This window comes from Lontra canadensis, unplaced genomic scaffold (genome assembly GCF_010015895.1).
Source record: "Lontra canadensis isolate GAN:19392208 unplaced genomic scaffold, GSC_riverotter_1.0 scaffold111, whole genome shotgun sequence".
NCBI lineage: Eukaryota > Metazoa > Chordata > Mammalia > Carnivora > Mustelidae > Lontra > Lontra canadensis.
The window spans coordinates 6,445,874-6,473,287 of record NW_022631105.1 but is presented as its reverse complement, the minus strand read 5'-3'; the positions used below and the strand labels follow the sequence as shown (position 1 = coordinate 6,473,287).

Sequence of the window (27,414 nt, the reverse complement as noted above, 5' to 3'; positions counted from 1 at the left end):
CTTCCCCGCGCTGGCCGGGGAGCGGGGCGCGGGCGGGGCCGCAGGCGGGGGGCGCGGGCGGCGGCGGCGGCGCGGGCGGGGGCCCCGGGGGCGGGGGCGGCGGCGGCGGCGGCTGTGGCAGCTGCTGCCCGGGCGGCCTGCGGCGGAGCCTGCTCCTGCACGGCGCGCGCAGCAAGCCCTACTCATGCCCCGAGTGCGGCAAGAGCTTCGGCGTCCGCAAGAGCCTCATCATTCACCACCGCAGCCACACGAAGGAGCGGCCGTACGAGTGCGCCGAGTGCGAGAAGAGCTTCAACTGCCACTCGGGCCTCATCCGCCACCAGATGACGCACCGCGGCGAGCGGCCCTACAAGTGCTCCGAGTGCGAGAAGACCTACAGCCGCAAGGAGCACCTGCAGAACCACCAGCGGCTGCACACGGGCGAGCGGCCCTTCCAGTGCGCGCTCTGCGGCAAGAGCTTCATCCGCAAGCAGAACCTGCTCAAGCACCAGCGCATCCACACGGGCGAGCGGCCCTACACGTGCGGCGAGTGCGGCAAGAGCTTCCGCTACAAGGAGTCGCTCAAGGACCACCTGCGCGTGCACAGCGGCGGCCCGGGGCTCGGTGCCCCTCGGCCTCTCCAGGCGCCGCCCGAGCACGACTAGGGCTGGGCTGGGGGAGGGGAGGGCCCGAGGCCGGAGCGGGGCTGGGGGAGCGGGCCTGGGAGGTGGCCAGAGCACCCCTGATCCTGCCCCTGGTTCTCTCGGCGCGCCTTCCCTCCCTCCACCTGCCACCTGCTGGAAATTGGGAAGAGGGATTGCACTCCAGACAGGGTCCCCCGAGGGTCGGACAGGGGTCCCCTAGATCTGTCCGGCCTGAATGGATGGATGGCCAGCTCGTCTCGTGGGGGTGATCCAAGGGGCCTGCTGAGTGTCTTTCCACCAGGGAAGGTGCCAGAACGGACAGTGAGGAGGCGAGAGGCTTGGGGCAGCCCCCTCGGACGCCTCGCCACCTAGCGTGCCCTGGGTCAGACCTCACTTTGTCCAGTTCCGCCCCTGGAGTCACAGTTGGTGATCGGGGGAAGCAACTAGGCAGTCTCAGAAGCCCTCTGAGATAAATAAGGTCCTAAGGTTAAGAGAGGCTGAATAAGGAAGCAGAAGTGTGACGGGAGGTGAGGGATGAGCTAAGGGGTACGTACCATCTCTGATGACAGCACTGCCTCGAGTTCTAATAGCGCTTTGTACTTTTTTAACGTGTTTTCTATCCGTTATCCGTTCTCACCCTTAGCCTGTCCCTCTGAGGGGTAGGATTGTCCCTACTGAGAAAAGAGGCCCAGGTGGCTGCTTTACCGGGATCACACAAGAAGAGAGCCGCAGGGCTGGGACCAGGGCTCCTGACCCCAGTGCAGTGTCCCCCCACCACACACACTGCCTACCTCCCATGGCTGAGAGGCTTCTCGGCCTGGCCTCTCTCGGTTTCTCTCTCCGGTTCCTCCCCAGACTCAGAAAGCAGCAGGGGGCCAACTCCCGGGGTTTCTGGGGGTTGGGGAACCCATCAGCTACACAATGCCCTGGGTCGTGCATCTGAAAGGCTCTTCCCGTGTAGGCATTCCCAGGCGGCAGGTCCCCTCCCCCAGCCAGTCCTTCCCACCTCCAGTCCTTCAATCTGGTGCAGCATCTTGTCACTGCCCAGTAGTGACCCGGCCCTCCAGAGGCAGCTGTTGCCCTGGGTCAGACCTCACTTTGTCGATTTATTCCAGTTTCCCCAGGGCAAAGGGGTGAGGGAGGGGCTCCTGCTGCCGGAGCAGCCGTCACAGGAAGTGAGTCTCTTCCCAGGAGGGCTGGGCAAATGGGTGCTAGAGTCTGAGAGCCTCAGTCTCCTGCCCTGAGCCTCCCCACTGGTGCTATCTGTTCGCTGACCATGCTCAAGGACATGGACACAGACCCCACTCGGCCCCAGGCCCTGCAGGCGCCTCGGGAAGGCGCCCAAAGGACTCCCTTGAGCTGGTGCATCCACTCCGTGGTCCTGAGGGGCCACGGTCTCCATTTCTGCATCTTGCATGACCAGGCACTGGGATGGGGTGCCGCGCCCCGACACCCTTGTTTGTGTCAAGAATGACTTTTCCTGCTCCTCCCGTCGATCCTGCTTCTCTCCCAGTTCAGGGAGCACCGTGGGCAGCCGGCAGCCGGCACCACGTTCGCCAGCGTTCCGCTTCCACCCTTCCCCTCATCTGCGCCGCTCTGCTTTCCTCAGACCCCTTTTTGCCATGCAAAGGGAATTCTCGAAACTAAATAAACGGTGTCCAGATTGCAGACTGCATTTTCACAAGGCCAAGGGGTTCCGCAGTGTGGCTCCTTAGAGACACGGAATCCAACGAACTGGGATTTTTTTTTTCCTTCTGCTTTCTAAGAAGAGTTGAGAAGTTAAACAGACAAATTCAGTGGAGTTTTATTTTGTTTTTTTGTTTGTTTGTTTGTTTGTTTGTTTTAGAGCAGAAGAGAACACTCTCGTCCAGTGTTTTGGTTGGGAGGAGGCAGTATTCTGCTTTAAAAAGTATATGCAGGAAATTGATATTTTGATAATATAAATCGTGGAGAATAAGACCAACAATTTTTTTTTAGATTTTTAAAATTAATTTATTTTTGTGGCTGTTGAGAGCGTGAAGGGGGAGAAATCCCATTTGAGACATGGGTTTGGAACACCTGAACGCGTAGCTGGAGTCCCTCCCTTTATTTTAACCTCAAGGAGCTGATTCCCAAAGAGGGTTAGTGACTGAGCCAGTGAGAGGGCCCAGGCCGTCTGGTTCCCACATTCTGGTCCGGTAGATGCCACTGCACCAAGTGTCCCTTGGCTACACCAGGAGACACCCCAGCGCCCCCGGCACTGGCCTTGGGCTTGTCCTAGACTGAGCTCCACTCCTGGAGCTGATCAGAGGTGGTAGCACTTGGTGTGGACCTCTACCAGGCAGCAGGGGTCCTCAGTGTGGACCCTGGAGTCCACTTACTGAAGCAGGACAAAGGTCAAGGGTCCTGCTTTGAAGGTGGATTTTTATTTTCCTTCTGATAATGTGTTAATTAAAGTTAACTATTTTAATTTAAAAAATGCATGCAGTAAAAATTTAAATGGTAAAAAAAAAAAAAAACAAACACAAGAGTAAAACTCTTTCCTACCAGACTCCCTGTTGAGAGATATCCACTGCTAAGAGTTTTTTGTATGTCCTTCCAGAACTGGAGAAGTCAAGGCTTGGAGGATGAGTTGGATGGGGTTGTGGGGGGAGGAGGCCAGAAGCAATCTGTGATGAAGATGATACTTGGCAGGGAGGCAGGAATTGGGGTTGTAAGACAGGAGACTGGCCTGGTCATACTCAGGATGTGAGAAAGTTGTAGGCGATGTAGTTTCAAGGTGAGTCAAGGCCAGGCCACGGAAGGCCTTGAATGCCAAGACTATTCCTTAGGCTATCAATTAGCCTGGGATCTGCTGTGCCACAGATCCATCAGAGCCCCCTTAGGACTCTTTTTAGAAGCCTAGGGGTGCCTGACTGGCTCAGTTGGAAGAGCATGTGACCCTTGATTGTGGGTTCGAGCCCCACATTGGGTTGTAGAGATTAAAAACTTTTTTTTTTTTTTAAGATTTTATTTTTTTGAAAGAGATACCAAGAGAGGGAGCACAAGCAGCCAGGAGAGGGAGAAGCAGGCTCCCCACTGAGCTGGGGACGTGAGCTTGATTCCAGGACCCTGGAACTATGACCTGAGCCGAAGGCAGACAATGAACCAACTGAGCCAACCAGGCAGCCCTAAAAAAATCTTCAGATGCCCAGAGTGTATAGCTCTAAGAGGTCAGAAGGAATGAAAATGGAAATCTTGAGACAGCAAGTTTAAGCTAGACACCACTGAAAATGAGAAATGACAAGGGACCAATTCTCTTATAATCAAGGCTTTGGGCACCATAACTGGCTCTCTCAGATCTGGTCCCAGAATGTTGGATGTTGGAGAGTAAGGGGAAGGAGGGAATATCACACTGGGCTCAAGACGAACCAGCCTATGATGATAGTTAATGGTATTGGTTTATCTGATTGTTGGAAAATCATGCAACGGAGCATCATACCAGCTTGGGGCCCTGAATAGGACCATTTGGGGAAGGCCATGGCTGCCATTCCGTCTGCCACTGACTCAGAGACATTGTGGAGGGCTATTTCTAAAAGAGTAATTTTTTTTTTTAAGATTTTATTTAGGGGTGCCTGGGTAGCTCAGTGGGTTAAGCCTCTGCCTTCAGCTCAGGTCATGATCTCAGGGTCCTGGAATCAAGCTCCACATCCGGTTCTCTGCTCGGTGGGGAGCCTGCTTCCTCCTCTCTCTGCCTGCCTCTCTGCCTTCTTGTGATCTCTGTCTGTCAAATAAATAAATAAAATCTTAAAAAAAAAAAAAAAGATTTTATTTACTTAGCAAGAGAGACTGCAAGAGAGAGCATGAGGAGGGAAGCTGACATAGGACTGGATCCGAGGACCGTGGGATCATAACTTGCACTAAAGGCAGACGCTTAACCGACAGCCACCCTGGTGCCCCTAGAAGAGTAATTCTTGAGAAGAGGGATCTTGGGTGTGAGAGTCTCAGACCCCTCTCCCGGCCCACACCAACCTGTGAGGCTCCCATAGGTCCCCTTCCATAAGAATCTTCTAGTGTGATGCTGGCACTGTGTCCTAGAGGTTGAGAACCTCTATTCAGATCTCTTGATACGTATTTTAAACCAGCATCCTACCCCAGCATAGTAATTTCTGCAGGTTTCATTCTGTTAAAAGAGAAAACTGCCTTTGATATGTATCCCATTCAAGATTCAAGGGGGACACCATATCCAGTCTTAGAAGTGAAAACCCATGTTGGTTACCCGGGGGTCCCCACAACTTCCATCCCTATGGGGCCAATATCCTTTGACCATAAAATGACTTGAGTCCCCAAGCAGGATCCCCTGCCCCATGTGTCAGGGATGTGGGGGTGAGGACAGGTTCGTTTTCCTTTGTTAGCTTATGCTTCCTGGATTCACAAATTGACATATGTCTGCGTTCCTGCTGCTGGCCTGCTCTCAGCTCTGCATTAACCCAGACAGCTCTTCATCTTTGCTTTCCCTAGGTAAGATTTTGTGTGTAGTAGACTTTTATCCTTTGGAGACTATACAAAGGGTCTCATCTCAGCCTAGCACAGCAAACGACCCAAAATTAGACATATAATAATGTACTATCTCTATTCTTAAAAGACTGTGAACAATTTTCACCATCAGGAATTTCTCAAAATTCACCAGCTCCCATTCTTGATCTTGTATCTTACCTGCCTTTCTAAGGAGTAGCTCTCTTCCCCCTTTCTGAGGTCTCATGCCCTCCCTCCCAAAGTATCCAAGGGAATCCCCAAATCCTAGTTTATAATGGAGAGCAATTTAGTTTTATCTTTCTTCAACTTCTGCCTTCCAAGCCATTCCCTAGGGCCTGTTTTTCCACAATTAAAGTGGCCAGTAGAACTCTATTGCAAAACAAAGTGCTGTTCGAACCCCAAGAGGAATTCTGCATCAGGTTTTAAGCCATGCATGGAGTTTCAAATAGATTTTACAATAATACATTCAAAATTCCAAGTGGATAAAAGGATGTGCCGAAGAAAAAAACAAAACAACAAAAAAAACTCGTCACCCAGTCACCTAGTCCTTCTAGCTGAAGCTGACTAGTCAACTATGGAGAAAGGGGAAGTTTCTGGAAGGAAGCCAGAATCCTTCACGGATTCAGAGGAACAGTTGAAAGAACAATCCTGGACAGAGACAAAAATGTGTCTCTCATCTCTGCTCCTTTACGTTGGAATCATTTTCTCAAACCAACTTACTCCAAGAAATGGGGCAAGACTGTTCCTGACCCATACATTTATAGCTTTACCACAAAGGAAATTAACCTGTCCCCTCAGGTCTAATTAGAAAGATCCCAGGGAGGGGCTCCTCTTGGCTCAGATGGTTGAGCATCTGCCTTCAGCTCAAGTCATGATCCTGGGGTCCTGGGATTGAGCCCCACATCTGGCTCTCTGCTCAGCAGGGAGCCTGCTTCTCCCTCTCCCTCTACTGTTCCCCCCTGCTTGTGCTCTTTTGCTCTCTTTGTCAAATAAGTAAATAAAAATATTTAATAAATAAATGATCCCAGGGAAGAGCTCTGATTGGTCCAGCTTAAGTCATATGCCCACCCCTGGGTCAATTACTGTGGCCAGGAGACTAGGGTGGTATGACCGGACTGGCTTGAGTCAAATGCCCACCCTTGCACAGTCACTGTGACCTGGCTGCCATTGTTACGAAACAAGATGGCAGTACCCATTCCAAATACATGGCTAGAGCCTAGGGAGGGGCTGTCCCCAAAGAGGAAGAGGTGTATCTATGCCCAGAAGAAGGGAAAAGTGCAAGGTTGACAAAACTAACAGATGTCCACCACCTGTGGACATGCTGTGTGTGTTAAGTGTCCACCGCGTCCATATATGCGTACATATATGGGGGGTGGGGGTGCTGTGCAGCTTGAACCGAGATGGATTCATTCTAGGAGTCACGGTGACCTGGAGGCCTGGGGGGTGTGCTCCCCAGGAGGTTCTTTATGTGAGAGAAGGAGCATGACAGACCTGGTCTCTGCCAGCTAGAGGCTTGCAGGATAATAAGGGGAACAGAATAGAAAGTGTCTCAACTAAGTGGGATAAAGTCACGGTCTATAACTTTCTCGAGTAAAATAATGTTTGGACATAACATTACATGTATGTTAATATGTATGCTAGAAGTCATATGCACAAGAGAACATTTAAAGAACAAGAGAAATAATTTTAAATATTTTTTTTTTAATTTGTCATAGAGAGTGCGCACAAGCAGGCAGAGTGGCAGGCAGAGGCAGAGAGAGAAGCAGGCTCCCCGCTGAGCAAGGAGCCCCTATGCGGGACTCGATCCGAGGACCCTCGGATCAGGACCTGAGCCAAAGGCAGTGGCTTAACCTACTGAGCCACTCAGGCATCCAGAGAAATATTTTTAAAGCATTATTTTATTTAATTTATTTTTTAAAGATTTTCTTTATTTATTTGGCAGAGAGAGACACAATGAGAGGGAACATAAGCAGGGGCAGTGGGAGAGGGAGAAGCAGGCTTCCCACGGAACAAAGAGCCTGATGCGGGGCTCGATCCCTGAGCCAAAGGCAGACGCTTAAGGACTGAACCACTCAGGTTCTCCTAAAGCACTATTTGAAACTTAATTTGTACTGTATGTGAGTCAAAGGATACTTTTTTCTCTCACTAGAAACAAAGATGTGGGTGAGATGACATCTAAGGTCAGTTTCAGCTCTGCGTGTCACACAGATGACACACAGATGACAGATTACAAGTACTAAGTACATTTTCTCGAGTCCCTTAATACCACGGCCATAATAGGAATAATTATGAGTCATATTTACAAGTTTATTTAAAGACCTGTGTCACGATCTTAGTGTCATTGGGAAAGGAATGGAAAGCTTCTAAGAGACACAACAAGGTGACGTTTCTATTGGTGAATTCATCGCAGCTCAAGGCTTGGACATTGTCACAGCAAAAACATACCCAAATGAAAAGTCGCTGCTCATAGAGTGCTTGCTACACACCAGGCATTCAGTGACACAAGCGCTTTACTTACGTGTGTGTGTTCTCTTAATCCCATCAACAACCCAAGGATATGATGTTTGTGTTCTCAGTGGGAAGACACGGAAGCAGAGGTCACACTACTTAGTGAGGGAAGGAGCCAGAACACAGAAAACTGTAGTGATCAGGAGCACTTTTCGAACTCTGCACCTGACAGGCACTTTCTAAGCACTCGAACGTACTCTTTTAATCTGCACAACTCTGTGAGGTATGAGCTGTTACTGTTACTCACTAGTAATGAGGAAATGGAGGCGCCAAGAAGTTAATGACTTGCCCACATCTAGTAAGTGGGAGAGACCAGTGGTCTTGCTTTTCTCTTTCTCTCTTTCTCCCTTTCTTTCTCTCTCTCTCGACATCAATGTAGACACTATTATTTTGCCCCAAGTTTTAAAACATTTGCAATTTGAAAAAATGGTTTCTTTTTTTATCTTTTTTTTTCCCCCAGTAATTCAACAGTTCCCTGTATTACTCAGTGCTCATCAAGATAAGTGTGCTCTAGGGGCGCCTGGGTGGCTCAGTGGGTTAAAGCCTCTGCCTTCGGCTCAGGTCATGATGCCAGGGTCCTGGGATTGATCCCTGCATTGAGCCCCGCATTGGGCTCTCTGTCAGCGGGGAGCCTGCTTCCTCCTCTCTCTCCGCCTGCTTCTCTGCCTACTTGTGATCTTTCTGTCAAATAAATAAATTAATTAAATCTTCTTAAAAAAGGCTTAAAAAAAAAAAGATAAGTGTGCTCTTAACCCCCTTCACCTATTTCCCCCATCCTGGGCTCCACTTCCTAAAGCAGCATGCACACCATCTCTGCAAGCCTGTGAGATTCAGACAGTGCCTAGTGCTGCCTCCTTTGCACACTGGAAATTTGATCTAAATGTTTTCACACTGTTCCAGGCTCAGAGTCGGGGTGCTGAATCACAGTGATGCTCAAGAAACTGATGGATAAGCCGGAGCATCCGTTTACTCATTTCCAGGGGATGGACTGGTTGTTTGTATCAGCCTGACCTGCCTGTTGTCTCCCAGTAGCTATGTGCAATTTGCATCATCAGATTGCCTGGTGAACACAGAAACAGAATAGAGGGTTCTAGAACTGAACTGCTAATGACCCCAGTACCCAGTATCCTATGTCCTGATTATGTCTGTCTCCACAGACATGATACCTTTTTTTCTGTGACTGACAGTAAGTTTTTGGTCTGAGAAAGTAGGTCAGACCCCAGACATATCTCAGTGACTGACTGGTTTCCTCAGCTTGACCCATCCTTCCTTTCTTTCTTTTTCTTTCTCTCTTTCTTTCTTTTTAAAAAAAGATTTTATTTATTTGACAGAGACAGAAATAGAGGGAACATAAGCAAGGGGAATGGAGGAAGGAGAAGCAGATTCCCCACTGAGCAGAGAGCCAGATGTGGGGCTCAATCCCAGGACCCTGGGATCATGACCCAAGCCAAAGACAAGGACTGAGCCACCCAGGTGTCCTGACCCAACCCATCCTTTCTTTAGATGTATTAATGATTTGGTGAGTCTCCTGTTGATCTGGTTGCTTCTCTTGGAGGTGACTTTATCTACCCTTATTCTCTGGTTCACCATTCAGTCATCCAAAGATATATATGAGCACTTCTGTGTGCAAAAAATGGTGTATATTGTGGAGGGACATTTTAGTGAAATGGACACATCCTTACCATGTAAACTGATGAAAAAACGTTATTTCTGTTAGTGATAATACTCTGAAAACTTTTGATCAGAGAATCAGGATTGAGGGTTGGGATGGAGAAGGGCGTTGGGCTGGAAGCAGGGGGGACAGGGAATGTATCAGAGGAGGTAAAGTCTGAGCCCTGCATGCTAAGGAGCCAGTTTGTTGATCTTAAGAGCTAAGCTCTCAGAGGAAGGTCTTCAGAACTATAATTCAAGTGGAAGTTCATTGCCTGTCTCTATAGAAACCATGTGGTACAAATTAGACAAGTATGGTTGCAGTAGTGATTTGTATTGGGTGACCAAATGGAAAGGCAGCCATGCTTTCCAAATCAAAATTCCAAACTCATCATTTAACAGTAACATGTGGACGGGATTAAACATTTGAAATCGGGGCTCTCTTGGATTTTCTAAGGTGTGTGATTGCAATAACTAATGGGATACAGTGGGTTGGCCTGGGCACCTTGACTCCACACTGTTGGTGGGAAAGTGTATTTCTAGGTTTTTTTTCTTTTTCCTTTTCTTTTCTTTTCTTTTGAGAGAGCGAGAGAGTGTGAGGAGGGGGAAGGGCAGAGAGGGAGAAGCCGGTCCCCCAAGAGCAGGGAACCCAATGTGGTGCTGGATCCCAGGACCCTGAGATCGTGACCTGAGCCGAAGACAGAGGCTTAACTAACTGGGCCATCCAGGCGCCCCATGTGTTTCTAGTTTCTAGAAAGCCAAATAACAGATGAACAAATGGAATAAAACACATGCCATTTGGCTCCATATCTCTTTTTCCCAACTAAGTTACATATTCTTCCCTCAGAACAAAGTCTGACTTTTATGCATTTTTTAATCGCTTAAAGCGATTCCTGGGCACGTAGAAGACACACAAGTCCCGCGTTTGCCTTCAATTCTCAACGTGCGCTTGGCTTGGAGGGAGCAAGCTCTTCCCTGGTCGCACACTCCGGCCCGAGCGCCGAGCTGCTGTTCACCCTCCTGCCGCACGGGGGCGCCCTGGAAATGCCGCGCTGTGAGGACCAGCCGCTGGAGAGGCTCTTGGAGCTGGAGGGCCGAACTCCCACAATGCACCTTGTATCAACACGGCACTGGTGGCGGCTTCGAGGAGGGGCTGGGGCGCCCACCGGTCCGGCACGCAGCGCGAGGGCTATCGGGCGGGGCCCGGGTGTTGAGGGGCGACTGGCAGCCATGGCGGAGTCGGCGCCTACTCGGGTAAGGGTGCTCCCGGCACCGGTCGCGGGCGCGTTCGGGATGGCGGAGCTCCTGGCCGGGGCGGGGCTTCGAAGCTCGCACCCCTGTGGGGCTGGGGGTCCCGGGGCTCCCCGGGCTCCCCGGGCTGTTGCTAGCGAATACCGGCCTCCTCCCACGACCCCAGGTCACTGCCTTCCCCCTCTCCGGCTCCTTCTCCGTGGGGCCGGAGCCCCAGCGCCACACACCGTTGCGGAGAAACTTCTCCGAGGCTTGTTTTGGGTTTGGGGGGTTTTGGGGGTTTTGTTTTTTGTTTTTTTGAGAGTGCGCGCGAGAGAGCACGCGCACGAGCTGGGGGAGGGGCAGGGGGACAGATTTTTCTTTTTTTCTTCTGAGAGAGAGAAGAGCGAGCCGGGGGGCGGGGGGAGGGGCAGAGGGAGAAAGATTTTTTTTTAAGAGAGAGCGCAACAGGGAGGAGGGGGGAGAGAAATATATACATGTTATATTTGTATTTTTTTATATTTGTATATATTTTATATTTTTTAAGAGAGCAGGAGCGGTGGGGAAGAGGGGGAGGGAATTTTTTTAAGAGCTCGCTGTGGGGGGTGGTGTAGGGGCAGAAGGAGAGGGAGAATCTTTTCTTTTTTTGAGTGAGAGACGGGTTGGGGTGGAGAGGGGTGTTGAGGAGCGGGGTGGGGGTGGGGAGGAACGGGATTTAGGGGAGAGAGAAAATCTTAAGCAGGCTCCATTACCATCAGGGAGCCAGAAGCTGGGCTCCACCTCATGACCCTGAGATCATGACCAGAGCCGAAATCAAAATCAGTGGCTTAACAGACTGAGCCACGTAGCAGCTGGAAAATGTAAAGGATATACCAGGTAAAAGGAAAATTAGCCCAAATGTAAAGTCTGAAAATGTAAGAAAGTGTGATGACCCATGGAAACGGATAAATCTGAACATGTATCGATTGACTATAACGGGAATAATCTCTTGTGAGATTAAAAACAGGCAAATTAAAATACATGGCAGCATTGGGGTAAAAGTTAGGAAGAGGATATCAGAATTCTTTTGTTTCAAGGTTGTTAGAAGTATGCTTCCTGTAATATCTAGGATACTTGCTAAAACATTAGAAATGGCTGTAAAATTTAAAAGTTAGAAGGGGAAATAGAGTAAGGAAAAAATCACCTAAAAGAAGGCAAGAAAGACAACGCCAAAAAAGGGCAAAAATCAATAAAAATAGACCAACAATTACAATAAATGTAAATGGACTAAATGTTCAGTTAAAAGGCAAAGAGTTGTCACTATATGGTTTGTAAGAGGTACAACTAAAAGACAAAGCTACAGAAATGGTTGAACATAAAAGAATATGAAAACATACCAGACGAATCAAAAAAATTGGTTCATCTGTATTAATACTGCTAGAGATCGAGGCTACTACTATTTTTGTAATGGTGAGACTCATTTTATCAGCTTGATAAGACATTCTAGTATTTTGCATGTAATTATATAGACTCAAAATATATAAAGCAGATTAACAGAACTACAAGGAAAACTGGCGTGTTAGAAGACTGTAACAAAAACCTTAGTTTCTTTTAGGCAGAAAAAAAATTAAGGTGTGCTGTATCCAGTAGAACTTTCAGAGATTATGGAAATATTCTGCTTTTTACTGTTCAGTATAGTCACTAGAAATCTATGGCTATTAAGCACTTGAAATTTAGGTAGTGTGGCTGAGGAACAGAATTTTTAATTCAGTTTTAATTAATATGGGTTTAAATAGCCGTGTGTTTCTAGTGGCTTTTGGACAACACAGGTAAGATTTTTTTGTCCATATATCTGTCAATACATAATATCAGTGTATAGGCGTACCACACGTTGATTGAGCTTTGCTTTATTATACTTTGCAGATACTGTGCTTTCTTTCTTTTTCTTTCTTTTTTACAAGTTGAAAGTTTATAGCAACCCTGTGTCAAGTCTCAGCTGCCATTTTTCCAACAGCGTCTGCTCATTTTGTGTCTGTCACAATTTGATAATTCTCACATATTTTAAACCTTTTCCTTATTATTATATTTATTATGATGTTCTGTGACCCGTAATTATGCTTGCTAAAAACTCAGATGATGGTTAGCCTTTTTTTTCTTTTTTGCAATAAAATATTTTTAAATTATGGTATGTACATTTTTTTAGATATAATGCTATTGTTCACTTAATAAACTACAATGTAGTATAAATTTATATGCACTGGAAAACAAAAAAATTAATTTTACATGCTTTATTATGATACTTGCTTTATTGTGGTGTTCTGGAACCAAATTTGCAATATTTCTGAGGTATGCCTGTATAGAGAGATTAATGAATAAAAAGTGAAGAGAGCAAAAGAGCCCTTTTAGGGGCACCTGGATGGCTCAGTGGGTTAAGCCTCTGCCTTCAGCTCAGGTCATGGTCTTAGGGTCCTGGGACTGAGGTCCCTGCTTAGCAAGGAGTCTGCTTCCCCGCTTTCTCTGTCTACTTGTGATTTCTCTGTCAAATAAATAAAATCTTAAAAAAAAAAAATTCCTTTTAGAAATGAAAGTGCGTTCTGGCAGCTGACTGTAGTCTGGGACCTTAGGTTGGGCTGTTGAACAGAATATCTCCATATGCTTTTTCCATGTGGTTTAGGATTTTTCAGGTGTTTTCCACAGCCTGCCTGCCTGTGATTTGTTCCACTTGACATGGAGTGGAGCAGAGACAAACTGTTCCTCACAAACCCTTCTTGAATTGCAGATTCATGAGCAAAGTAGATGTTGTCCTAAGCCATTAAACACTGGGATTATTTGTTGTGTGGTAATCAGTGGAATATGTTAAAATATTGAAAGATACTAAAAATATCTTAAAAGAGGAGTGGCAAACTGTGTATGGGTATATTTATCTATGGATTTGATGTAGACAGAGTCTCTTAAGATACTTTTATGAGACTTTAAAAGATATTTATTTGAGAGAGACTGCACACATGTATGTGTTGAGCTAGTGAGAGGGGGAGAGGGAGAAGAAAAAGCAGGCTCCGCTCTGAGCAGGGAGCCTGAACAGGGCTTGATCTCAGGACCCTGGAATCATGACCTGAGCCAAAGACAGAGCCACCCAGGTGCCCCTTTGAGAACTTTCAAGTATGTAAAGAATACCAGCATCCACTATAGTTAAGATAATACTATCAAACAGGGAGGTGGGACTTGTCTTACCAAATATCAATAATTATTACTTTAAGGATATACCTTTTTTTTTAAGATTTTATTTATTTATTTGATAGAAGACACAGTGAGAGAGGGAACACAAGCATGGGGAGTGGGAGAGGGAGAAGCAGGCTCCCCGCTGAGCAGGGAGCCCGATGCAGGGCTTGATCCTAGGACCCTGGGATCATGACCTGAGCCAAAGGCAGACGCTTAATGACTGAGCCACCCAGGCGCCCCTCAATAATGATTTTTAAAAAACCTTTGGTTGTTAAAACTTTAATATTGGTAAGGCAATACAAAAAATACCCCATAGAACAAGACTAGAAATGCCAGAGACAGATTGCTGTGTATGAAAGCTTGTTTCATGACAGAGATCGCATTACAAATCTTCGGGTAAATTGATGGATTTTTCATCATATATTAGATCTGTTGATTTCCCATGTGAAAATTGAGCCCTGCACCACACAGAAACATCAGTTCTAGTTGAGTTGCTCAAATGTGAAAGCAAAACTATGGAGTGTTTAGAAGACAATATTCTGGATTATTGATATTTTTCTCACTTGACAGAAGTTCAAACCATAAAGGAATTGATCAAACTCAACTACATTAATTTTTTTATTAAAAAATAAAGTGAATTTTTGTTCTTTTAATTTTTTTTTTTATTTTTTAAAGATTTTTAAAAATTTATTCATTTGACAGAGAGAGATAGCCAGCCAGTGAGCGGGCAAATGCCGGTGCACACGAGCAGGGGGAGCGTTGGGGAGAGGGTTCCACTGAGCAAGGAACCCCATGCAGGGCTCAATCCCAGGACCCTGGGACCCTGACCTGAGCCGACCGAGCTGCCTAGGCGCCCCAATGAAGTGAATTTTTAAAATGAGGCACAAATAAGGAGGAGGTGTTTGCAACACATACAGTGTGGATAAAGAATAGTATCCAGAATTACCAGAGAAATTCTGAGATAGAAAGGAAGAAAGGGACCCCAAAAGATGAACAGATAAAAGACTTGAGCAGGTAGTTCACTGAAAGGTATTTGAATGGCCAATAAATATTTAGAAGATCCTTATCCTTGTTAGTAATCAAAGAACAAGTAGATGGAAATCATGATGACATTTCAGACTTCCTTGGAGGGACAAAATTTTAGTCTGACAGTTACAAGTGTTGACATAGTTAGGAAACATCCAGAATACTTAATACTTCTGACAGGAATGAAATTTGTACAACCACTTTAGAAAATATTTGGCATTATTTACTGAAGTTCAAGTTGTATATATACCCTATTAACCAACAATTCCTTCCTAGGACTATACCCTCAGGAAACTTGCCCATATGTACTAGCAGCCGTGCACAGTCCTGTTCGTTGTAGCACTACTTGTAATGACAAAGATGGGGGCAAATAAATAATGGACTGGAAAAGGAAGTTGTGGTATTGTCACAGCGAAATGTTACGCAGAAGTGAAAATTAATTATAGCCATCTGCAACAGTAGGGTGTTCTCAGGTGTTGTGGAATAACGATGCCATTTATGTAAGGTCCTAAGATTGGCAAAACTAAACATGTTTTGGGAAAAAAGCATTTGGTGAGAATATGAAAAAGACAATTTCTAGTGAAAAACCAAATTCAGGATCGTAGTTACATAGGCAGTCATACAGAGGACTTCAGAAGCAATATTTGATAACGGAGTGGTAGCTCATGGAGATTTGTCACCATTCCCTTCCATATCTTACGTATTATAGAAGTTGTTTTTTACTATTCAGTATTAAAAAGTCATAGTATCTCAGAGTTGGAAGTGACCTTAAATATTGTCTAGTTCACCTTAGATGCCACTTGAGAATGTTACTTATTTTGTATTTTACTCCAGCAGATTGAAGGTGTCTTAGCAACAGGGACCATGTCTTATACTTACTGGTGAAGGTTTCAGACTGTAGTGGCAGGCCCATTGTATTAGACTTGATCTGATAGTATGATAGGAGAGCCAACAGAACTGCCCCAGAAACTCCAGAAGTTTGGGGGTTGTAAGTGTACTTTTCGTATTTCTCACTGCAATCAGGGATACTCTTACATGTGGAATTTATGTAAAAAGAAAAATTATTTTAAAAATACATGTTTAGGGACGCCTGGGGTGGCTCAGTTGGTTGGACAACTGCCTTCGGCTCAGGTCATGATCCCGGGGTCCCGGGATCAAGTCCCACATCGGGCTCCCAGCTCCATGGGGAGTCTGCTTCTCCCTCTGACCTTCTCCTCGCTCATGTTCTCTCTCTCACTGTCTCTCTCTCAAATAAATAAATAAAATCTTAAAAAAAAATACATGTTTATTGAGGAAGTCAAACAAGCAATAGTTTACAAGGAATGATGAAAATCTCTCCCTCTCATTTCCCTGAGGTAAGTCCTGTTACCAGTTCAGTTTCACGAATGTATTCACAGACCTTTCTGTGGGCTGAAACACACAAAAACTCATGTATTTTCTCTTCTTTCAGAAAGTGGAATCATAATAAATATATTTCCCTAAAAGTTGAATTTTTAACCAGGATGGTATGATGAAAACTCTTCCAAACCATAATACAGGTCATTATTTTTAAGGTAGTATAGTGTCATTTTTGGTTGTGCCATAATTTATTTAACCATTCCTTTATGAATAAACCTGGAGATTATTTCCAAGCTTTGACTTTTCCAAAGAATATTACCAGTAATTGTCTTAATTTTTTATTTTGGATGTCAGTAAATAATGCCTTTTATTTTATAAAATAGATTCCTGGAAGTGAGATTGCTAGGTGAAAAGGTTTTTAGTGACTTTTATGAGATTGCCTTCCATAAAGTTTGTAGTATTTTTCATTCCTTCCAGGAATGTTAATAAAAGTGCCAGTTTTGGGGCACCTGGGTGGCTCAGTGGGCTAAAGCCTCTGCCTTCGGCTCAGGTTGTGATCCCAGGGTCCTGGGATCGAGCCCCTCGGCCTGCCTCTCTGCCTCCTTGTGATCTCTGTCTGTCAAATAAATAAAATCTTAAAAAAAAAAAATGCCAGTTTTATATCCTACTCATCTCTGTAGTTCCTTATCCCTCTTTCAAGTGGGGCAGCTTGGTGGGTGAAAAGCGGTTTTCCTTGGTTGTATTTGTGCTCCCAACTGCTTCTTGGACAGCCTGCATTTCTGTTCTCATAATTACTTACAGTTTGCAGGTTTATTTGGGGTTATTTTTTTTCTTTCCATTTTATACTTTGTTTATAAATATCCTCTCCCCATTTGTTTTTTTTACACTTTGTTTATGGCATCTTTCCTGGCAGCTAACATTTTCTTCTTTCTTGATACTAAGCCGTGCTTACTGAGATAATTCACCTACAGCAACATTCACTCATTCACACAGTTGGGCTAGTTTTGATAAATGTGTGCCATGATCAGACTACCAAAACACAGAATATTTCCATCATCCCAGAAAGCTTTTCTTTGCATTCAGTCTTCCCCCACCCCCAGCTCCTGGCAAACACTGATCTGGTTTGGTTTTTTGTTTTTTAAGATTTTATTTATATATTTGAGAGAGAAAGGGAGCACACAAACAGGGAGAGGCAGAGGCAGACTCCTAGCGGAATAGGGAGCCAGACATGGGGCTCGATTCCAGGACTTTGGGATCATGACTTTAGCTGAAGGCAGACTCTTAACCATCTGAGCTACCCAGGTGCCCCCACTAATCTGTTTTCTGTCCCTAGAGTTTTGCCTTGCCTGAGTGTCATGCAAATGGAATAGAGTAGACGGCATTTTGTGTCTGGCTTCTTCGACAGCATAATTTGGGGATCGATATTGTTAGATGTATCAGTAATTTTTTCCCTTTTTATTGCCAATGTAACATGCTTAACACATTAATTATTACTATGTTAATAATGTAACAGTATTTTATTGTATGGCGTATTAATACCCTTAAGGCTGCTATAATAAAGTACTGCAAATTGAGGGGCTCACACACCAGAAGTGTACTGTCCTGCAGTTCTAGAGGCTGGAAGTCTGAAATCAGCGTGTCCTCAGACATGATGCCTTCTGAGGGCCACAACGGAGAATCTCTTTCAGGCTTCTCTCATAGCTCCTGATGGCCCCACGCATTTTCTTGGCTTGTGGCAGCAGAACTCCGACCTCTGCCTCTGTTGTCACGTAGCTGTCTTTTCCCCGTGTGTCTTCATATAGTCTGCACTAAGTACACATCTGTCTCTGTCCAGATCTCTCCCCTATTTTATTTTATTTTTTAAGAGATTTTATTTATTTATTTGACGAGAGAGTGCACAAGTATGGGAGGCAGCAGGCAGAGGGAGAGGGAGAAGCAGGACCCCGCTGAGCAGGACCCGGGGACAGTGGGACCCTGGGATCATGACCTGAGCTGAAGGCAGCAGATTAACTGACCGAGCTGCGCAAGCCCCAGGTGCCCCTCTCCCCTATTTTATAAGGACACCAAATCGTGTTTGATTAGAGCCCATCTGATGACCTCATTGAGCTTGATTACCTCTGTAAAGATTCTTCTCCAGATAAGATCACATTCTGAGGTCCTAGGGGTTGGGACTTCAACATATCTTTTTGGGAAAAGAAAATTCAACCTGTAACATACGGATGGACTGTGGTCGGTTTATTGAATCACCAGTCAGTGGACATTTGAATTGTTTCCATCTCAATAGGTAGTTCAAAACAGAAGAAGCAGCTTGATTTCACACCTCTTTTCTGCCTTTTACTTAGTGCTCAGATCCTGACCCACCTTCCTGTGCGAAGCAAGCAACAAAATGCTGAGCCGCAGAAAGGCAGGAGGCAGCTCTGAAGAGCTAGAGATGAGTGACTGAAAGTGAAAAGCAAAACATGGGATAAAGGGAGTCTGTCCAGCAGTCTGACGTTCTGTCTTGTTTCGTTTGTAGTTACTGACAGAGAGAGACCCAGGGAGCACAAGCAGTGAGAGCGGGACAGGGATGATCTTTTACATGAGACTTTTATTTAAATCCTTCTTCGGGGGGACAGTTAAGCTTTAAACCCACGTGTTTGGTAATGAACTGAGTTGAGTCACTGGAATAGGTCATGGCCAAGCTTAGGTGTTCATTTACATGCCACTTGGGTTCGTTTTGTCCCATTTCTCCAGACACTAAGTCCCGGCCCCAGCACTTCTTTCAGAACTGGTTCCTCTTAGTGTCTTTTTTTTTTTTTTTTAATTAATATATGATGTATTATTTGCCCCAGGGGTACAGGTACGTGAATCGTCAGGCTTACACACTTCATGGCACTCACCATAGCCCATGCCGTCCCCAATGTCCATCACCCAACTTAGTGTCTATTCTTGTGGATAGAGAAGCGGCTTTGAAGAAAGTGTATGCCATATAAAATCGTGAAGCTTTGTGAACATGCAGTGGTGCTTCAGGGTCAGAGGAAACTGAGGACACACACCACCCCCCCATGGTGGCTTTCGTAATGTTGAGCTTCAGCGGTAGTGATTTCCCTCCTCAGGGCTGGATCATAAAAAATGAGCTGTGTAAGGAAATGTCAGCGGGCTTCGTCAAATCATGTCCGTAAATATTTACGAAGGATGTAGTTGGGGATGCCCGAGTGGCTCAGTCGGTTAGGCATCTGGCTTCGGCTCAGGTCATGATTCTGGGATCCTGGGATCCAGCCCCACGTTGGACTCCTTGCTCAGTGGGGAACCTGCTTTTCCCTCTGCCTGCCTCACCCCCCGCTTATGGCTTGCTGTCTCGCTCGCTCTCTCGGACAAAAAAATAAAATCTAAAAAAAATTTAGTTGGTGTTATTCACTGTACTAGGTGCTTGGGTGCAAAGGTAAATGAGTTGAGCTTTATTGGTCTTGCTGAGTAATTGTGTCTTGGTCATCTTAGAGACTGTGCCGGGTGTGAAGGGCGGGTAATAAGACATGTACAGTATTATTTTAACTTTGGAAAACCAGTTAAATGATTAAAAAAAAAGATCAAAATTCTAACAGGTTATTTCTGAATGGTTGTATTTTACATAACTTTTCTTTGTACTTTTCAGTGTTATAATGTACATGTATGTGTAATCTACAGTAAAAGAGTGTAAAAGAGCATACTTTTGGGGCGCCTGGGTGGCTTTAGTCATTGAGCGTCTACCTTTGGCTCAGGTCATGATCCCAGGGTTCTGGGATTGAGCCCCAGGTTGGGCTCTCTGCTCGGCGGGAAGCCTGCTTCTCTTCTCTCCTGCTCACCTTGCATGTATTCCTGCTCTGTCTCTCTCTCTGTCAAATAAATAAAGTCTTTAAAAAAAAAAGGTAGAAACTAAGTAGCTGTAATACTCTTGGACCCACTGGACGCATTGTTTTCTTTACTTGATGTTTGGAAGTGACACTGACTGGCCCTGTGTCGGATTCTTCATTCAGCACAGGAGGAAACGCCGCCCCACACCTTTGACCTCTTCCACACCTCCCCCACAAGCGACAGAGAAAAGCTCTTACTTGCAGACCACAGAGCTCTCTCTCTGGACTGTGGTGGCCGCCATTCAGGCCGTGGAGAAGAAGATGGAGTCCCAGGCCGCCCGGCTACAGAGCCTAGAGGGGCGGACAGGGACGGCCGAGAAGAAGCTGGCGGACTGCGAGAAGACGGCCGTGGAGTTCGGGAACCAGCTGGAGGGCAAGTGGGCCGTGCTGGGGACCCTGCTGCAGGAGTACGGGCTGCTGCAGAGGCGGCTGGAGAACATGGAGAACCTGCTGAGGAGCAGCAACTTCTGGGTCCTGAGGCTGCCCCCGGGCAGCAGTGGAGAGGGGCCCAAGGTAGATCTCTTGGGAATTAAGAGTTAGCCTAGGGCGCCTGGGTGGCTCAGTCGTTAAGCGTCTGCCTTCGGCTCAGGTCATGATCCCAGGGTCCTGGGATTGAGACCCACATTTGGGCTCTCAGCTTGTGTACCCTCTCTCACTGTGTCTCTCTCTCTCTCTGTGTCAGATAAGTAAATAAAATCTTTTTTTTTTAAAGCCCGAATGGGGAGCCCTACCCTTTATTATTTAAGATTCAAGTTGCTGGCTTTGCTTTTGTGGCTGTGACAGGAGGCACTCATGCTACGATATTTGAATTTCAGGTGTCCAGGTCACTTGAAAGCGATGGAGTCTGTTTCTCAGAGCAGGAGTGGGGAAATCTGGAGGACTGGCAGAAGGAGCTCTACAGAAACGTGATGAAGAGCAACTACGAGACTCTGGTCTCTCTGAGTAAGTAGCACGTTCGTCCCGAGAATTCTCTTGCAGACGTCTGCACATCCCTGGCCCAGTAGCGCGGGGCTCAGACCACACCCTTGACTAGTTGGTTTTGGCTCCTCTCGGTCTGGAGGGAAATGGGTAGGGGGATAGGTAGGTGGTGATGGGCATTAAGGAGGGCACTTGTGATGAGCCCTGGGTGTCCTATGCAAGTGATAAATCACTAAATTCTATTCCTGAAAACAATATTACAGTATACGTTCACTAACTAGAATTTAAAGTTTTGTTTTGTTTTTTAAAGATTTTATTTATTTATTTGACAGAGATCACAAGCAGGCAGAGAGGCAGGCAGAGAGAGAGGGGGAAGCAGGTTCTCTGCTGAGCAGACAGCCCAATGTGGGGCTCGATCCCAGGACCCTGGGATCGTGACCTGAGCCAAAGGCAGAGGCTTTAATCCACTGAGCCACCCAGGCGCCCCCTAACTAGAATTTAAATAAAAATTTGAAAAATAAGAAAAAAAGAAATGGGAGTCTTTAGGTCCTCGGTTCATGAAGACTTGGAAAGGTCTTAGTGTTGTGCATTTTGTATTTCTTTTCTATGGTCACATAGTTCATTATAAGATTTATTAAAGGATGTCATCATTATAGGGTAATGTGTATTGTAGTGTTATGTGAGCAGGGTTCCTCATCCGGTTTTTAATACTTAAAACTGTTTGACAAGAAATCCTTTTGTTATCTGAGATGAGGCAGGCAGTACAGGTTAACCAAAAAATTTTTCTTGGCCTTGGGTGGAATTACATTCAGTCCCTGTGAGCTCAGTTTTTGTTTTTTACTTTATTTTTGTGTGTGTGTGTTAATTAGAAGTGCTGGTTAATAGATATACATCTTTGGGGTGCCTGGGTGGCTGTGTTGGTTAAGCAACTGCCTTTGGCTCAGGTCATGATCCTGGAGTCCCTGGATCAAGACCCATTATCAGGCTCCCTGCTCAGTGGGGAGTCTGCTTCTCCCTCTGCCCTCTCCCCTCTCATGCTCTCTCTTTCATTTTCTCTTTCTCTCAAATAAATAAAATCTTTTAAAAATAGATATACATCTTTATAAAATATTAGTTATTAGTAAGTAGATTTTGGTAGAGTTTTTTTTCTTTTTTTAAGATTTTATTTATTTATTGGAGAGAGAGCGAACATGGGGAAGAACAGAGAGAGGGATAAGCAGACTGCTCAGAGCCTGACGTGGGGCTCGACCCCACAATCCTGAGACCATGATCTGAGCCAAAACTAAGAGTGGACACTCAGCCGACTGAGCCACCCAGGCACCTCCAACAAAATCTTTTAAAACTGAGCTTCATGGAGGACTGTCAAAAAGGCCAGTGTGACTGCAGCAGAGAGGGAGAGAGCAGAAGGGGTGGAGGGGAGTGTGTGCCCTGGGCCGAGTTCTGTGCTCTGCTCGTGGCGGTTTCCTTGTCTGTCCCAGCTGGGGATATGGTGCCCACCTCACCTTGCAGTGTGTCAGCATGGACGAAATTAAATACGCTGAAAAGAAGCAGCCCTTGAGACCGTGTGCACGTGAGGGCAGGGTGGTCGGGGAAGGGGAGTGGGCTGGGGAGCCTGAGTGCCGGAAACGCAGTGGCTAAGGAAGGACCGCTGGAGGCAGCAGCTGACTGAATAGATTTCTCGAATCGGCTCGAATTTTCCAGTCATCTCAAGCTGCCACTGGCGGGGAAGTGGGAAGAACAGTAGCTTTTTAATCTTTGGACCTTGTAATATCAACCCCTGACACTGGTCACCTTGTTCATCGGCACCTGCACAGTGCGCGGTGAGCTTGTACCGTCTGCTGGGCTCACACTGTGCCTATTCCAAACCAGAGGTCCTTGGCCAGCCAGAAGAAGAAGTGGAATTGGGTGCAGGGATGCTGGGCGACTTGGAGGAGGAAGGCCCTGGTGATGTCCACCCAGGTGAGTGGATCCAGAATATTCCATCCCTGCACTCCCTGTGGCCTATAGTGAGCTTTCCCACGGCCAAACTACTGAATGCTGGTTGTCAGCAGCCTATCTGGTATTACTTATTTTAGATTTCTTTGTGAGTTTCATGAGTTCACCTAACATCTCTGTGTCTTCATTTCTTACCACTGGGGAGACCGTATGTGTTGTGATGGATCCTGCTTCACATCTGCGCTCCCGTACAGAGCAGAGCAGTAGCTCAAGTGAAAACCCGCTGGAGACTGAGGATAGGGTTGGTCAGATCGTAGGAGTGAAGCCTGGGGTGAGAGGCAGGCAGAGCATTTATAAGCCAGGTATGGGGAGGGGGGAGATGTGCAGGAAGACTGGGGCTGGATGCGTGAATATTTAAACTTTAGGTTTAAGGGTGGTTTTGTTTTTTATTTTAATTGTTCATGTTTATTATTTTGAACTGTTAAATTAGTATAGTTATAGTATATTTTGCCATGTTTTTACAGGAATTGAATACAGATTTATGGACAAGCTTAGAGAACTGTTATTTATAACATTGTCCTAAAAAAAAATGGGTTTAGTTTTTCTGATCTTAGAACCCAGTCTCCTTCTCCAAATTGTCCTAATGCCCTTATCGTGGGGTGCTTTGATTAGAGCTCTTGTGAAACTCACAGGTGTTTGTTTAGCTCTGAAGAAACTGAAAGTGCTAGAACGTGATCTTTCTTGTTGGTCGTCTTTCTCTTGGCAGCAGGAGGGGTGATGATCAAGCCGGAGATCCAGTGCGCTCAGGAAGGCTCTGCGGGTCTTCGTGGAGAGTTCTCGGGCATTGCCAAAGAGCAGGCTTTCCTGAGCCCAGAGAATACTGAACTCTGGGGTGGTCAGGGTGGTTCTGTCCTCTTGGAGTCCGGCCCCAGGGACGCTACTCTGGAGGATCCCATTGAGGGAAGTAGAGACCCTAGCGGTGGCAGAACTCTGAGCTGCCTCCCGAAGCCGAAGCCCAGTAGGCAGGTGCAGCTGGGTCAGGAATGCGGGCCGGGCCTAAAGCTGAAAAGGGACGCTTCTGGCCCCTATGAATGCTCCGAGTGCGAGGTCAGCTTCCACTATGAGCAGCAGCTCGCTGCGCACCTGCAGACCCACTCGGGGTGGGGGCCTTACGCAGCCTCAGAGCCCGAGGAGAGCCGTAGACCCAGGCCGCAGCTGAAGCCCCCGTCCAAGAGGGCGAGGCTGCACCAGTGCGACGTGTGCCTGAGGAGCTTCAGCTGCAGGGTGAGCCTCGTGACCCACCAGCGCTGCCACGTGCAGGAGGGGCCCAGTGCTGGCCGCCGTGTCCAGGAGAGGTTCTCGCCCAACAGCCTGGTGGCGCTGCCTGGCCACATCCCTTGGAGGAAAAGCCGGAGTTCCCTCATCTGTGGTTACTGTGGCAAGAGCTTCAGCCATCCGTCGGATTTGGTGCGGCACCAGCGCATCCACACGGGCGAACGGCCCTACAGCTGCTCCGAGTGCGAGAAGAGCTTTGTCCAGAAGCAGCACCTTCTGCAGCACCAGAAGATCCACCAGCGGGAGCGGGGCGGGCTGGCCCTGGAGCCCGGGAGGCCCAATGGCCTGCTTTAAGGGTGCCAGCCCCTTGTCCGTCCAGGTGGGGGGGGAGCAGAAGGGGCTGGCATTGGTCCCCCCCGAAGAGACACTGCACAGTCAGGGACTGACTGCTTCCTGAGGAGAGCCCTTCCGTTGGCCAAGCACCAGGCCAAGCCCAGAGGCTGTCCTGGAAACTGTGGAAGAGAGGAGTCCGGGGCCGCTCCTCTCCCTGCTATCTCTACCCTGCTGTGGAGCTTGTTGTTTCTGGCACCTGCAGGACTCTGGTTTTCCCGTCGGGGCTGCTGTTTGTGGGCTGCGGTTGGCTCTCTGACCCTGCGGGCCCTCGTGGCTGGTTCCAGGTCGTGTGCCAGCATTTCAGGTCTTCCCAGAGGTTGGGTCGGCCAGTGGGGCGAGCAGGTGTATGGAGGAGTTGTGGGACACGCCCCCTTCTCTCTCCTCTTTTGTAGTGTCTTTGTTAAAAACACGGAGAAGAAATAATTTAAATGACTGCTTACCCTGTTCTGAGGAAACTTTTTTGGAATTAGATTTTAGTTGATTTAAAAATACACAGTCCGACACTTGTTTTTTTAAATTTCCAGCATTGTAGAAGTCGTTCCTAACATGGGGACTGGCCCTGCCCTCTACGAGGGATTTGTTTATGGGGCTCTTTTAGCCCATCCACACTTAGTTCAGAAATCGGGGGCAGAGTGCTGAGCTCCTTCTTCTGGGGGTCCTTGCTCACGTGGGTGACCGAATCTAGAGGAGCGAGAGGAGGAAAGTGGGGAGACCTCACCGCCCCTGCTGAGAAGGAAGAGCCCGGGGACGCAGCTGAGAGCGCGCTGCTGCTGCTGCTGCTCGGGAGCCCAGGTTTCTCACCAGAACCTTCCTCTTCCGTCCTAGTCCTCGCTGGGTCCTGCCACCGCCCAGGGCAGAAGACTGTTTGTTACTTACAGTTGTCTGACTTGTTCCCGTGGGTGTTGGAGTTTGTTCTTATTACACCAGTTGTTTCTCGGGGTTGTGTAGATCACACATTTTCCAAATTAGTTCTGGGATTGACTATTCCAGAGGTGGTGGAGAAAACGCACAAAAATGCTTGTTTCTCAGGAGTGTTGAATGCCTGCCCCGCTGTTGTTTGGGGAGATGGGAGTGGGCTCCTGGGTCCTATGTGAATGTCCCCTTTGACGATTTATAGTTGCTTAGAATAAAACTTGGCTACTAGCCAAAAAAAAAAAAAGCTCATGTTGGATATTTTTCTCCCTTTGTTAGGAATACCAGGGTGGAGGAGGTGGCTGATGGGGAGCAGTGACAGAGGCCTGAGGTCCCAGGCTGACGTGCATTGTTACTTAAATGTAGAACAGATGAGCAGAGAGCATGTGTGAGAGTAGTCCTGGGACCCTGTGTGTGGTGGTCGAGGGCTGCAGGCGGTCTGGCTGTTGGTTGTTGGAGATGGTGGGAAGACGGAGCGGGTGAGCTACGGTGGGTGCACCGGGGACTCCCGAGTAGGCCTTAGGGATATTGGCTTAGAGAAACATACAGTGCCGGGTAGGAGGATGGAAGCGATTGATTGAGATCTATGTCAGTACTATATATGTACAGTCAAAAAGTCATGTACACAAACCAAAACACTGGGCAAGAAAGAACACATAGAAACCCAAAGTTACATCTTGAAGGCCTTATAGTTGCTTGTGGGAGCAGTGAGTGGGATATGGGAATAAAAAGGAATAAGTAAATAGATAAAAATAAACTTGGGTCGCTGTAACGAATGGGATGGTCTTGGTGGAGCAACTGAACGTGGAGGGAAGTCTTGGGCGGGTGCCGTGCTCAGCTGAGGTGTCAGCTGCACTAGATGTGGGAAACCTAAGGAGCTACTCTCCTGAATTCCTTCTGTGGTCTCCTACCCTCAAGCTTTTGCCTCAGATTCCCCTATACCCCATCCTTATTTTTACGTCCTGACGGAGTGATATGTGTGTATGTGTGTGTCTGTGTGTATTTAGAGAGCATGAGTGGGGCGAGGACCCAAGGAAGAGGGAGAAGGACTCTGAAGCTGACACCATGCCCAGCATGGAGCCCACCCCAGGGCTCATCTCATGGCCTGAGCCAAAACCAAGAGCCGGATGCCCCGCCGACTGAGCCCTGCAGGCGCCCCCGCCCTCACCCCCCAGTTGAGTGTTTTACTGTGTCCCGTCTGTCTTGCATTGTGGGGAGAGAAAGTTACTGGCTAGGATTCTGGTTCTCTGGCAGTGTTGTTTTCCTTGAGGCAGGAGGATAATTGCATTAGGCAGGTGGGCAGTAATAACGGCTAGTACTGAGCACTCTGCAAGGGATTCTTTTTATTTTTATTTATTTATTTTTAAAAGATTTTATTTATTTATTTGACAGAGATTACAAGTAGGCAGAGAGGCAGGTGGGTGGTGGGGGTGGAAAGCAGTTTCTCAGCTGAGCTGAGAGCCCGATGCGGGGCTCAGTCCCAGGACCCCGGGATCATGACCTGAGCCGAAGGCAGAGGCTTTAACCCACTGAGCCACCCAGGTGCCCCACAAGGGATTCTTTTCAAAATGACCTCATACAGCCCTATGTGGTGGGTATGATTATACTGTCTCACACATGAGATGTGGGAAGCATTCTGAGAAGTGAAGGAGCGGGCGGAGGCAGCTGCAAACCCAGGCCGTCTTGCTTCAGATCCCGCACACTCAGCCATGGGCGCTGTTGCTTCTGCTTGACCGCAATCAGGCACTTCGGGTCCGGCTGGATTCTGAGTCCTTGTTTCATAGAGTGTGGACCCTGCGCCAGCAGCATCGGCATATCTTGGGAGCCTGGTGGAAATGCAGATTCAGACTCACTGAATCTGAAGAGTTTTTTAAAGATTTATTTTTTATTTTTTAATTTTTTTAAAGATTTTATTTATTTATTTGACAGAGATCACAAGTAGGCAGAGAGGCAGGTGGGTGGGGGGGAGGAGGAAGCAGCCTCCCTAAGCAGAGAGCCCGATGCTGGGCTCAATCCCAGGACCCTGGGATCATGACCTGAGCCGA

The 27,414-nt window shown here is 47.2% G+C and overlaps 2 protein-coding genes across 3 annotated transcripts in view; both read left to right on the top strand.

Annotated features, from left to right (window-relative positions):
• ZNF282 (zinc finger protein 282) overlaps window positions 1-2,310 on the top strand; it is a 24,138-nt gene extending 21,828 nt beyond the window's left edge. Inside the window, exon 9 of the mRNA XM_032840272.1 lies at window positions 45-2,310. Within this exon, the coding sequence (XP_032696163.1) occupies window positions 45-644 (600 nt within the window). The 3' untranslated portion in view covers window positions 645-2,310. The remainder of the gene's footprint in view (window positions 1-44) is intronic.
• An 8,070-nt stretch (window positions 2,311-10,380) lies between these two features.
• ZNF212 (zinc finger protein 212) lies at window positions 10,381-24,509 on the top strand. 2 transcript variants are annotated; one of them, XM_032840271.1, is made up of 5 exons: window positions 10,381-10,529; window positions 20,060-20,449; window positions 20,752-20,878; window positions 22,724-22,813; window positions 23,559-24,509. In XM_032840271.1, the coding sequence occupies exons 1-5, from the start codon at window positions 10,383-10,385 to the stop codon at window positions 24,416-24,418; spliced, it is 1,614 nt and encodes a 537-aa protein (XP_032696162.1). In that variant the 5' UTR covers window positions 10,381-10,382; the 3' UTR covers window positions 24,419-24,509. The 2 variants fall into 2 exon arrangements, with proteins under 2 accessions (XP_032696162.1, XP_032696160.1); XM_032840269.1 differs by having other exon boundaries at window positions 23,556-24,509.
• Window positions 24,510-27,414: the final 2,905 nt, after the last annotated feature.